Source organism: Canis lupus, chromosome 9 (genome assembly GCF_048164855.1).
Source record: "Canis lupus baileyi chromosome 9, mCanLup2.hap1, whole genome shotgun sequence".
NCBI lineage: Eukaryota > Metazoa > Chordata > Mammalia > Carnivora > Canidae > Canis > Canis lupus.
Window position 1 is genome coordinate 55,217,320 of NC_132846.1, and position 13,425 is coordinate 55,230,744.

Sequence of the window (13,425 nt, forward strand, 5' to 3'; positions counted from 1 at the left end):
TATACAGGCAAAAACTTAAGGCCATGGGGTCTAAAGAAAGTTATAATTCATTAAGAAGGCATAGACTTAGAAATATGTTTATCAATGCAAACATCTTAATTTATTTCTCAATAATTTAGAAACAACAGAATTTGGCTGGAGATGGACAGTTTTTCAAACAAGGAGTTCCATTTAAATGAATCTGTTTTTGGCTTACTATCCTAAATATAGCTAGCAGTGTGCATCTGACAGCAACAGGCATGTGTCCAATGACAAGAGAGATGTAAGGATCAGCTTCTGAAAAATTACAAAACTGTCTCATTACTTAGTGCTTAACATCTGAGCACATTCCAAAGAAAGCCTATATTCTAATAAAAATGTAGACGATTCCCCCAAATCACAATTATATCATTCAGACATTTATTTTGAATCCCCGCTCACCTGTTTAATGCCTAGTCCTTTCTCATGCATATATCCCAGATTAAACATAGCTTGTGCACTGTGTTGCTGCTCAGATGCTAGGCGATAATGAATAAATGCAGTCTCGTAGTCTACGTCAGTGCCAAAGCCATAGAAATGGTAGTCTCCAAGCTTAATTCTAGCCACGGTATAGCCTTAAACAAAAATTAAATGCAAAACTGCCAATAAATAAAGGGTGTTTAAAACAGACCAAACTACTATTATTTCTCCTCCTGTTAACATGCATACATAAAACAGAATTCTAATTTGCAGTACATTAAACTTTACAACAAATCCTTCAGCCAAGCTATAAATTCAATAAAGATTTAAACTAGAGGTGTTGCTCTTCTGAAGAAGGCTTTGTAATAGTCAGGGAAGCGTAAAACAAAGTAGGTGGTAATCCCTATTTCATGATAATATTCTTCAAGTGAACATATTCTAGTCTGTCATGCCATTTACATTGTGAAGTGGTTCAACTGGACCACTGTTTGGGTTTGAAGAAGGGACAGCCAAGCAATGTTGAAAGGAGTATGTGAGAAAGGTTAAAATCTTTTGGGGTTTTAGGCTAGTATTTTGTTATACGTTCTATTCAATTCTCATTTTACACAGAATACTGGTCTCAAGCTAAAAACCAAAGAATAAGCCATAACATGATATCAATGTCCAGTACAAAGACCTGGCAATTCAATTCAGAAACCCAGGGACTGGAACTTCTGTTTTAAGAATAAATCAGTCCTGGGCAGCCCCGGTGGCGCAGCAGTTTAGCACCGCCTGCAGCCTGGGGTGTGATCCTGGAGACCCGGGATCAAGTCCCACATCGGGCTCCCCGCATGGAGCCTGCTTCTCCCTCTGCCTGTGTCTCTGCCTCTTTGCCTGCCTCTCTCTCTCTCTGCCTCTGAATAAATAAATTAAAAAAAAAAAAAAAAAGAATAAATCAGTCCTGATGCAAACAAGTTAAGCAATAGTTGGTCTGTCTGCTTAATTTTAAGTTGATGAATGACATTATTTAATTTTTTTTTGAGATAAGAAAACAAAATGGAAACAGTAAAGAAAAGTCCATGGGTGGAACTCTTCTCTACAATGCAGTGGCCACTCACCCTGAGAGGCAGCCCTGTTCCAATGCAGCAAAGCTCTAGGGTAAGTCTCGTTCTCCCCCACGATGGTTGCTTCCCCTATGGGGGAGATGAAGTAAATACATACCAGGCAATTAAGGACAGGCACTAGACTTTTAGGCTTCATTTATAAGTCAGGGTGGCTATGTAGAACATAATTTAAACAAGAATTGTGATATGACAAAAGTTAAATGAAAAAAACATTGTATTGACGTTAAATTAGTATGAGAATAAAATACTGAGTTTAAAGGAATCACTGCCTCCATCCAGGACAACACTACTTGCTGCAAAATGCTGTATCCACAGAACTAATTAGGAGACTAACTACTGAGCCACTTCTAAGGATCTACGTACCACTGGAGAAGCAATGTTCTTCTACCTGCTGTATTTTGAAAAATGGACTTACTGAAAGCAGTTAATTTTGTGACAAATGGCAAATCCATTTCTACTGTCAACTCTAACATATTAAACTAACTTGGTTGGCTTAGGGAGCTGAGGGAAATTACTTGAGCACCTGTGTTGTTATGGTCTATTTACAACAATAAAGAAGTTTCTTTGTGGCTTTTCTCTTTAAGCACAAACAGGTTACCCGAGATATTCTACAGCCAAGGCAGGCCCACACTGAACCTTACTCTGATCGAGAATGAAGGCTGCATTGCTCTGTGCCACTTCATAGCCTTGTTCGGCCAGCAGGAGGTACTGGATCACTGCGGCGTTGTAGTCGCCATCTTTATAGCTATTATAGGCCGTCATAAGCCTCTCGGACCAACGGCCTCGTTCACACACATTCTTAAACAACTGCGAGAATAGGAAAGAAAAAAAAAAGAACCCGGTAAGAAAATAAGGAACATCTGCCAGAAAATCAGTTCTGCACTTTGGCTACAAGTGACTATTAAGCTACCTTTCTGAATCTTTGGCAGCTTTATTAAACATATACGAAGTCTGCGATATTTATTTGAAGCTTTCAGTTAGTCTTTAGACGAGGTTTATAAAAAAAATTGTGAACAGTTACATACCATTACCCTTGCCAGGCACTGTTCTAGTGCTTTATGTCCAGTATGTACAAAGCTTTTTTTTTTTTTTAATTTTTTTAATATTTATGTATGATAGGCACACAGTGAGAGAGAGAGGCAGAGACACAGGCAGAGGGAGAAGCAGGCTCCATGCACTGGGAGCCCGATGTGGGATTCGATCCCGGGTCTCCAGGATCGCACCCTGGGCCAAAGGCAGGCGCTAAACCGCTGCGCCACCCAGGGATCCCTGTACAGAGCTTCTTTTAAGGCTCCCATGAGGTCATGGAGGACACTCTATGAGGTAAGTTCTATTAGCTGCCCCATTTTACAACCAAAGAAAATGAAGCACAGAGAGGTTTAGAAACTGTGCCAGGCATTCATCAAATGCCACTCTGAAGTGCCATTTATGAGACAGCTAAAGAGGAAAAGTTCCCTTTGGGAGACATCAGCATTCCCCTTTGTAACATTCATTCAACACAGATTTTTTGGTGCTGTTTCAGATACTGTCTAGGTGCTAAAGAGACAGCAAACAACACCACCTGTCCTTATAAATGCAGATTCTAGTGGGAAGAGACAAATGAAATGAATAAGCATGATAGTGACATATGACATACAGGCCTTCAGAATCTTCCCTCAGTGTATCAAAACTAATAGGTTGAGTGTGTTTCTACTCAAGAAGAAATCATGCAAAGAAAACCAGAATTAAAATTAATCTGGGAAAATTAATTTCCTGTGTACAAGCTGGTAGGAAAGCCCTTACCTCCACTGCAGTATGACATGATCGCATCACACCTGTGCCGCTGGCATGCATCTGTGCTAGGTTATAGAAAGCCAAGATATGGCCTCCCTGAGAAGCTAAATTAAAATACTTCAAGGCTTGTTTATAATCCCTCTTGACTCCAATGCCATCTGTAAGGAAAATCACACGAAAGGTCAGAAATAGCCTTAAATAAGATTTAGTTGAAGCATCAGAGAAGCCTTACATAATGAGTAAAATGAAATGAAATTGAGAATTCTTAATCAGGAAAGATGCGAATCTTACTAATATAGATTAGCATATTAATACAGATTAACATAATTTATAATGAAAAACAAGATGCACAAAGCATAGAATTAGAAGAATATTAATCAGCCAGAATGTAATAGTTCTCATTTCATGTCATAGTGGCATCTAGTTGAAAATAAATAATTTAGATCTTGGTATATACAGTGTTTAATTCCAACGTTACTTACTATAGTACATAGAGCCAAGCTGCAGTTGCCCATCCACCCAGCCTTGTTCAGCAGCTTTCTGGAAATACTTTAGTGCCAGATCATAATTCTGCAGGAAAAGAGGTTACATGATCACATGATGAGAGAGCTCAAAAGGTTGATATACTCAGGAGAGTCATTCATTTAAAAGAGTTAACAAAACACATAGAAGGCATTCTCAAAGAATCATTAAAAAGACTATCATAATTTTTAAATAATATATAGATGGTAGTCTAAGTCACAGAGGAATTAAAATAGTTAAGACTATAACTATAGTTAAGTAGTTATTTATATAGTTAACTATATAGGTATATGGTCTTAACTGTGAAGAAAAGCAGAGTTTTTGTGAAATAATATATTCACTGTCAGAAAGGCTACACCACACTAGTGGAACACAAGACCAGGACTTAAGAAAGTTGTAATCTTTCCTATAATCAACAAATCTTTTTTGAACCTCAATTTTTCTAACATTAAATAAGGAAAATTCTCTTCTTATTCATTCTTTCCCTATGTAGCTTATCAAGCACTATATGATTATTAGACTTCAAATATCATATGTATCCATAGAAAAAAATTAAAACAAAGATCACTACTGAATTTTAGTGTCCTAAAATGACTAGAAGGAATCAAAATAAGAACATACTACTTTCTTCTGAGCTGGTGAACACCTACAGATTAGGAACCTAAACCTAATTCTTCGTTTCACGCCTGAATCAAAAACATTTTACCTGGAGAGATCATACAGAGAAGAGAAGAGGGCAGCAATGAGAATCTAGGAGCATCCAACATGAGGAAGTAGTACAGAATGAGAAGCAATGGCTTAGGAAAACCAAGAGAACTTGTAGAATTCCAGGAAAGTTCAAGTGACATAGAACCAAAAATGTCAACAGGAGTTGACTTTTAGAAGGTTACTGGTGACCGGCATAGAGCAGTTACACAAGGCAAAAGCCTGACTGTTGAGAGATAAATAATGCGTAGTAGCCACTCATATAGTTCATTCTTTGGAGAAATCTGGCTTTGTAGAGGACTGGAGAGAAGAGAGGTAATAGCTAGAAGGGCAAAGAATAGAACAGAAAGTTTTTCTTCTCCTAAATGGGAGGGACAAGCACTTTCTCAGGCTTGAGTGAAGAAGCAGGGAGAGGGGTGTCTGGGTGGCTCAGTAGGTCAAGCATCTGCCTTCAGCTCAGGTCATGATCCCAGGGTCCTGAGTCTGCTCAGCAGGCAGTCTGCTTCTCCTCTCCCTCTGCCCCTCCCCACTACTCAGGCTCTCACTTGCTTTCTCTCAATTGAATAAATAAAAAATCTTAAAAAAAAAAAAAAAAAAAAAAGAGAGAAGTAGGGAGGGATAAGTCCTGGAGAAGTGGAAGCACAGGTAGGGTAGAGAACATAACAGAAGAATGAGAAACACCTTCATCTCTTTAGAGAAAGTGCCAGAGACAGAGCCATTCAAAGAAAGCAGTTACTATGGTGGGTACCAGGTGAAGGGTAGTAGGGAGTCAAGCCCAGAGAACAGGAAAAGGTTTAGCTCTGGTTATAAAGGAAGGATTTCATCCAGGCTGGAAGCAAGTTACACTTCCCTACCTCACTAGCTGATTGCTTGTTTAAGTCAGAATGCTAGCCTCAAAACTTACAACTTGAACTCCTCTCCCGTACAGGTAAGCCATTCCAAGTCCACTCTGTCCGACCGGGTTGCCCTGAAAACCAGAGACAAAAGAGTGAAAGGATTCATTAAAATATAAATAAATAAAATAAAAGGAAAGACTAAATGACTACCAAAGAAATAATTTACAAGCATATTCAAAAAATGTCTTTGTAGTTTTCAATTCAAACTTTTCTTTCCCATCAGGCTAAATGTAATACTGACTTTTAGAGCTTTGGAGGTCTTCAATAATTTGCTGAAAAAGAGGAAATAACACATTTACCTAGAATTAAATTTTAGTGACTTTACCTTATGACCATCTGTTCCATGAGCTTATGATAGAAAACATGACTAATGTATTTCTTCTTCTTAAAATTAAAAGTAGGTCACTCCTGGGGTAGGTTTTCATTGGTAACCTCCCTCCCCGATAAAGATGGAAGATGCCATGGTGTAAAGTCAACAACCATGTAAGACAGCAATATTGGAATCAGGTGGAAAAGATACACTTAAGATTACTGGAGTGGCACAGAACAAAGACAATCATTGTTTTGAGACCTGAAAGAGAAAAGTCTAAAATTCAACCTAAACTCAGAGGGGACAGAGGCATTTTTTCAAAAGTCTCACAGCACTCCTTTGGGAAATACTCAACTGACATTTGGAACTAAAGCAGTTGGCAAGGAGATAAGCGTACACATTGGAGGCATACAGGTCTTAAATATTCATACATAGTCTTCTCTGGGCCAAAGAAAGCCTGAATTTTATATTTATGATTACTGAAAGTACCCAGTTACATAAGTTTTAAACCTCAAGTTGCAATACAAATGGGGCAAATTATGGTAAATCTCAATTGCATTGCTAAAATCAGTATTTCCCCAGTGAAGAAACTTCTCAATGAAATTGAAACAGAGGCTTAATATTCAATAATGTGGTTCCCCCGTGCCAAATAAATTGCTTTTTATCAGGAAGGTTTTATTCCTAACCACTCCATTCCCACAAAAATCACATTTACATAAGTGCTTTAAATAATCTGAGGCCATGAGTTGGTTATGACTAATCCTTCTGTATAATAAACCTATTTATTAAAATAATAATAACATGGCACACATTTCAATACACTGAGTCATGAGGTCTTACCATGTCAGCAGCTTTCTTAAAGTAGTGAAGAGCTGTCTCATTGCTCTGCGGTACAATATCACTTCCCTCTGAATACATCTGGAAAACAGAGCCTAATTTTATTAAGAACTATACTCCTTTTGCCTATAATGTATTTCTAGCTCATCTCATTCTGGTTTTTGTTAGGTATCATGAAATCTTTCAACATAATTTAAAATTCCCCATAGGATATTTTTGATTTAAAAGCAAAACCTTAAAAGTAAACATTATTATTATTTGTCATAACAAATTTAGGACTTCTCCATAAACATGAATATCGTAAAATCATGTCACAGATCAATCTCAGGAGGAAGAAACCTTTAACTCAAGGTGAATCTTTTCTCTCTATGCCAGGGTAGTCAAATGGGTGATGATCTGCCTGGGGTCACTGATTATACAAGAGAAAGGAGTGCTTTTGGCAATGCCCATGTCCCTTTCTCTTCTATCACTATTTCCCTCAGGGTAAGATACAGGGTAGATCTTAAGTTCAGGAAAATAACTAAAAGGTTATTTTAAAAGGTTTCAAGCACTGATGATCAGAGTACCAGGTACGGAACATGATAAAAGGGCCAAGAGAAAGAAGAACAGAATGACCAAGACTGCTTTCATCCAAATCTACATTAAGAAAACAACAATGGACATCTTTTTTTGAGATAGGGTTAATTAGGAATTCAGAGCAAGAACCAAAAGGGCTAGAATGGACAGTTCTTAAAGGATTAACAAAAATAAATGGGGAATATACCAATTTCAATGCTATAATGGTTCAGCTGTCTACATATACAGTTCTCAGGCCCGAAATAACTGGTTGTGATTATGTGGCAAATACTAATGAAATTTTTCTATTTCCAAGAATCTTTGTGACAGATTTACTCTACCTGAGCATCCTAACCTTAGGATTTGGTTATGGATGAAAATATCCACTGATTTATACTGTATTTGTTTTCAAAATAATGAAAAAGGAAGTTCTGAGACTGTACCATGTCATATAGAATCTATTTGCTAGGTCTCTAGACTTCCGTGTTTCCTTGCTTAGAAAAGAACTGCATTGACCAGTAGGTGACAGCCATTACACTAAGATAATTAAAGTCTGCAGACAAACTCCAATAAACTCTAGTTGCCTCTATTCAGCATGGAAGAAAACAAGCAATTATGACTGACTTAGCAAAAAACCTGTACAGCATGAAGAATAAATTCCTCATTACTGCATAAAATACACACAAAGTAGGAGCTCAGTGAAAGCTAATTTCAACCATACTGATGAGGAAATGCTGTTTTTCTCATGTTACCTGAGAAAACACCTCAAAATAACACTTATCTTACCACAAGAGACAATTATCCTTGTATTGGAAGTTTTACTTCAGTTTATTTTTAGTAAACTGTAGGTCCTAACTAAAACATGTGCTTATTATGCAAACACCTCTTGCTATTGCATAATACGTTCACAGGATGTACAGTACCTTTCCCAAGAAGGCCATAGCATGTGAATTGCCAGCATTAGCTGCTAAATTGAAGTAGTCGAATGCTCTCTGTGAGAAAAGAATTAAAATAATTAATTTTTATAGAATCTGCCTTTGGCTTTTCACCAAAACAATCATTTCAGGAACATTTACAAAATCTTGTAATATTCCAGTATCTCAGTTTAAATAGCAACATGCTATATCTCTTGGGTGCTTTAGGTATCCACCTCTCTTCAGGCCCATATCCAATCCATCACTGGGGTCCTGTAACTTTCATCACCAAATTCCTCTTGAATCTACCTATGATCTTCTACTGCCACAATTCTAGGCTAAGCTACATTATCTCACACCCGAACTTCTGGGACACTCCCCTCCTTGGTCTTCCTGCCTTTAGTCTTTAGTGACCCAAAGCAACAGTTCAAAAAACTTAACATGCTGGTCCTTACAGATCCTTGAAGTTCTGCAGGGGATATAGTGACAGGATCAGACACGGCTTATTTCAGTACCGCTCAGCTTGCTCTCTGCACTCTGGTTCTTCCCACCTCAGGACCTACACACATACCACTCTTTTTGGCCTGGAATGATCTTACCTCCACCCTTGACTTAAATGTCACCCATTTCTCCTCAGAGACAACTGCTACCTTCCACTGATGAACCTGTTACTGGACCCTTTCATTCTCCTTAGTAACAACAATCACAATTACATATTTGCTGGTGTGTGATCACTTAAAAAATATATAATATTCTAGTTCTATTAAACTTGAAGCTCTGTAAGGACAAAGAGACCAAAGCTATTTTGTCTAGCATTATATCCTGAATGCCTAGCAGTAAAGAGGCACATAGCAGGCACTCAAATTATTGTTGAATCAATGCAGTTATGTACTAGGAACTCCTTTTATTCCTTCTGAGAAGCTGGTGAAAAAATTTATCCTTGTGTAGGTGTTTCACAAGTAGGCAGCATACACCAAGAATATCCCAAAACTTGTATAAAAGATATGTAGCAAACTCGCCATCCAGAATTGTTCTCTCATCTGACATTTTTATTAACCAGTTCATCTGGCCTAATGAGATAGATCTTAATGACCTAAAGACAATGAAAGCAGTCAAAATGCCATCTGAATTAAAAAATATGCATATAGATATTTGGTATAGTATTTTTTTAAAAGATTTTATTTATTTATTCATGAAAGATCACACAGAGAGAGGCAGAGACACAGGCAGAGGGAGTAGCAGGCTCCATGCAGGGAGCCTGACGTGGGACTCGGTCCCGGGTCTTCAGGATCACACCCTGGGCTGAAAGCAGCACTAAACCGCTGAGCCACCCAGGCTGCCCATGTATAATTATTTTTAAAGATTTTATTTATTTATTTATGAGAGACACACTAAGAGAGGCAGAGACATAGGCAGAGGGAGAAGCAGGCTCCCCTCTGGGAGCCCGATGTGGGGCTTGATCCTGGGACCATGGGATCATGCCCTGAGCCAAAGGCAGATGCTCAACTGCTGAGCCACCCAGGTGTCCCGATATTTGGTATAGTTTTAAGTGATAAGTGTATTTTGTTATGATCTAATTCTTAAAGTGGATGGGATATGGAAATGAAATAACCTTAATTAGAATATTTAACTTATAGCACAGTAACAGTTTTATTAGTCTACAAACATTTATCAAGAACTCATTATGTGTCAGGCACTGTCAGGTGCTGGGAATAAAGTGGTAAAGTCCATGCTTTTTTGCAACTTAAGTTCTAGCAGAGAAAAAATAATAATAATTAATTACATAATTAGTGAATTTACAACGGGTAAGGGCAGTACAGATTTTCAGAAACTGTAACTGTGGTACGTGACCTATTGGTCCTGGAGTGGAGTTAGGAGTCCAGAGGAACATTTTAGGGGAAGATATACTGGAGTTGAATTCTGGAGGAAGAGTAGGAATTAGCTATGTTAAGGAGATGGGATAATATTTACTCTAGACAGAAGGACTCGCACTCCAGAAGTCCTGAGATAGGTTCTTCATATTTACAAAGACCTGAAAAAAGGTCCATGTGCCTGTGAAAGGGTCTGGTGAAGTAAACAGACTGGTACAAGATCTTAGAAATCATGTTAAAGGTTTTGGTCTTTAAGCAATTGGAAATCGTGGACCAAGAGCTTGAAGCATGGGAACCATAGGATCAGGTGTGTGGTTTGCATAGGCTCCTGCTTAGGAAATGCAAGCAGGAGATGACTCACACAAGTGGTAGGCAGACTGATGGAATCAAGGGAAGAGATGAGGGAGATTTAGGGCATAAAGCACACAAAGGTCAGTGACAAGATAGAGATGTAACTGCTATGGTTGTAATACTTCTAACTTGTCACAAACGCAACAATGACTTTTCCTTAGTTCTATGGAATATTTTCCAGTGGGAGTTTTAAGACCTATTTCAAACCATATACCTACAGGAAACCAAGACACTGTGTATATATTTTTGGCAATACTGAGAAATAGGTTTCAGAATTTAAAAAACCCTTCCCTCCACCATGAGGTATAATCACATTTTTAGTCTTCAGCTTTCTCAGGGGTCGGATCTTGAAAGATCATTTGTGATGATTGTCTAAATAACACAAACTTGATGCTACCACTGACTAACAAGAACTACATCTAGAGTTTCATTTCTTTCTACAACATGGAGTGCGAAGTCCTGGGAACAAAAAAGTTACCTGATGGTTTTGTTCTACTCCACGACCTCCATGCAGGTGCAGTTGTCCCAGACCAACCTGAAAATTAACAAAAAAGAGCAAAAGTAAATGGTACCATCCAGTGTCATTAAGTTAGAACAACAAGAAATTATTTGGTCATAAAAAGGTTTTTCTTCATAATCCAAAAAAGTGAAGACTTAGTTTAAACTCCTGAAGATATTACTTTAACCTACATTTTTTTAAAAACTGAAAATGCTTGCTTTTATTTACAAGGTATAGTTCTGAAATAAAGATGAAATAAAGGCAATTTCAGGCAAGCTAAAATTAAATTTGTCACCAATGAACCCACTGAAGAAATTACTAAAGGATGTTCTTTAGGAGGAAGGAAAGTTATCTTGGCAAGTCTGAAGATGCAGTAAGAACTAAAGAACAATGGAAAGTTAAATTTCTGAGTAAATCTAAATTATATGGACTATATAAAAGAAGAATATCTTGTGGGATTCAAAAATATATAGAATTAAAACACATACGGAGTACTCTAAGGTTTACATTGTCTAAGAAATGGTAAAAGTGATCATTCATACTAGACTTTGATAAGAGTAGTAAAAACAAAGTCCAGCTATTACCTTAGTAGAAGGGAGGAGGTACAATAGCAGAAATACTAAAACCAAAAGAAGGTAAGAAAGGAGACATAAAAGAGCATGAAAAATAAAAATGAAAGAAAGCAAGCAACATAGAAAATATAAATATATCATTCATTACTTTTAATTAAAAGCCTGTCAGAAAGGATAAAAAAATAAAAGTAGGCCAATAATGTTCCCAAGAGACATATCTTAAACATAAGAGGTTGAATACAAAAGATGGAAAAGACACTCTATGTAAATACTAACCAAAAGAAAGTGGAGAGTGGAGTAGCTAGCTAGTATCGGGCAAAATACAATTTAAAGCAAAAAACATTTCTGGAGATAAAAGAGGATGTTTCATGGGTCACCTGGTAGCTCAGTGGCTGAGTGTCTGCCTTTTGCTCAGGGTGTGATCCCAGGTTCCTCGGATTAAGTCTTGCATTGGGTTCCCTGCAGGGAGACTCCTTCTCTCTCTGCCTCTCTGTGTCTCTATGAATAAATAAATAAAATCTTTCTTTTAAAAGATTTTATTTATTCATGAGAGAGAGAGAAAGGGTGGGGGGCAGAGACACAGGTAGAGGGAGAAGCAGGCTCCATGCAGGGACCCTGACGTGGGACTCAATCCCAGGTCTCTAGGACCACGTCCTGGGCTGAATGCGGTGCTAAACCACTGAGCCACCGGGGCTGCCCAATAAATAAACTCTTAAAAAAAAAAAAAAAGTTTCATGATATGCAAGTTAGTTTAACAAAAAGATAACAATATTAAGTCTATATACATTCCACATGGCCTAAAAATACATAAATCAAAATTGACAGAAATACAAGAAGATGGAGACAAAGCCACACCACAGTGGGCAATTTAAACAATACTGTCTCAGCACTGGAAAGAAAAAGCAGACAAACTCAGTAAGGATCCACAAGATTTGAGCAACAGGATTAAAAACATAACTCAATTGACACATTAAGAATACTATACCCAACAACTGAAAAATCTGTATTCTCTTTAGCACACAATATTTGGCCAAACTGACCAAGTGATGGATCATAAAGCTAGTCTCAGGAAATCCCAAACAAATGAAATCATATAATGCATATTCTTATATTCTTTTTTTTTTTTTTTCAAATTTAGATTTATCTATTTGAAAGAGAAAGAGAGAGATTGTGTGAGTGAGCCCGTTGCGGGGGAGGGGGGCAGGGGGAGAGAGAACCTTAAGCAAACTGTGTGCTGAGTGTGAAGCCTGACATAGAGCTAGATCTCACAACCTGAGCCAAAACCAAGGATTGGATGCTTAACCGATTATGCCACCCAGGCACCCATACAGAGCATATTCTGAACACAGTGGATTAAGCTAGATATCAACATAAAGGGTAAGTAGTAAATTCCATTTATTTGAATACTAATCAATTCACTTCTAAAATTACACATGGGTCAGAAGAAATCACACTGAAAATTAGAGCTAAATATAATGAAACTATGACAGCAGAACATATTCTATCACATATCAAGAACTATAAAGTTATAGAAGTTCCAGATAGTACTGATGCACAAGACATGCAAGAGAATATGCACAGAACACTATTTGGAATAGCCTAAATCTGGGAAGAGTAAAATAGGTAAATAAGTTGTGGGATTTTTACACAATGAAATACTATAGGGTAATGTATGTGAATGAATTTCAGCTACATGAAAACACATGGGCTGATTTCATAAACATAATGCTGAGCAAAAGAAGCTGATATCAAAAAATGCTGTATAATTTTTTTAAAAAGATTTTATTTATTCATGAGAATAAATTTATTTTTATTTATTTTATTTATTTATTCATGAGAGACACAGAGAGAAAGGCAGAGACATAGAGGGAGAAGCAGGTTCCTTACAGAGAGCCTGATGTGGGACTTGATCCCCAGACGTGGGATCATGACCTGAGCCAAAGGCAGACACTCAACCGCTGAGCCACCTAGGCATCCCTGATTTTTTTTTTTTTTATCATAAAATTCAAAACCAGGCCAAACCAATCCATAGTATTAGAAGTCAGCTTAGTGGGCAACCCATGGGGAGGAGGGGGGGGC

At 37.6% G+C, this 13,425-nt stretch overlaps 1 protein-coding gene across 4 annotated transcripts in view; it reads right to left on the bottom strand.

The window, feature by feature from the left end:
* The window catches only part of SEL1L (SEL1L adaptor subunit of SYVN1 ubiquitin ligase), a 56,660-nt gene that overhangs the window by 10,165 nt on the left and 33,070 nt on the right, over positions 1–13,425 (bottom strand). For all 4 annotated transcript variants that reach the window (XM_072839582.1, XM_072839580.1, XM_072839583.1 and 1 more), the window contains 9 exons: positions 10,754–10,810; positions 8,063–8,131; positions 6,588–6,665; positions 5,446–5,508; positions 3,797–3,884; positions 3,324–3,472; positions 2,183–2,348; positions 1,536–1,610; positions 421–593 (listed from right to left, as the gene is read on the bottom strand). In XM_072839582.1, the coding sequence (XP_072695683.1) occupies positions 421–593; positions 1,536–1,610; positions 2,183–2,348; positions 3,324–3,472; positions 3,797–3,884; positions 5,446–5,508; positions 6,588–6,665; positions 8,063–8,131; positions 10,754–10,810 (918 nt within the window). The remainder of the gene's footprint in view (positions 1–420; positions 594–1,535; positions 1,611–2,182; positions 2,349–3,323; positions 3,473–3,796; positions 3,885–5,445; positions 5,509–6,587; positions 6,666–8,062; positions 8,132–10,753; positions 10,811–13,425) is intronic.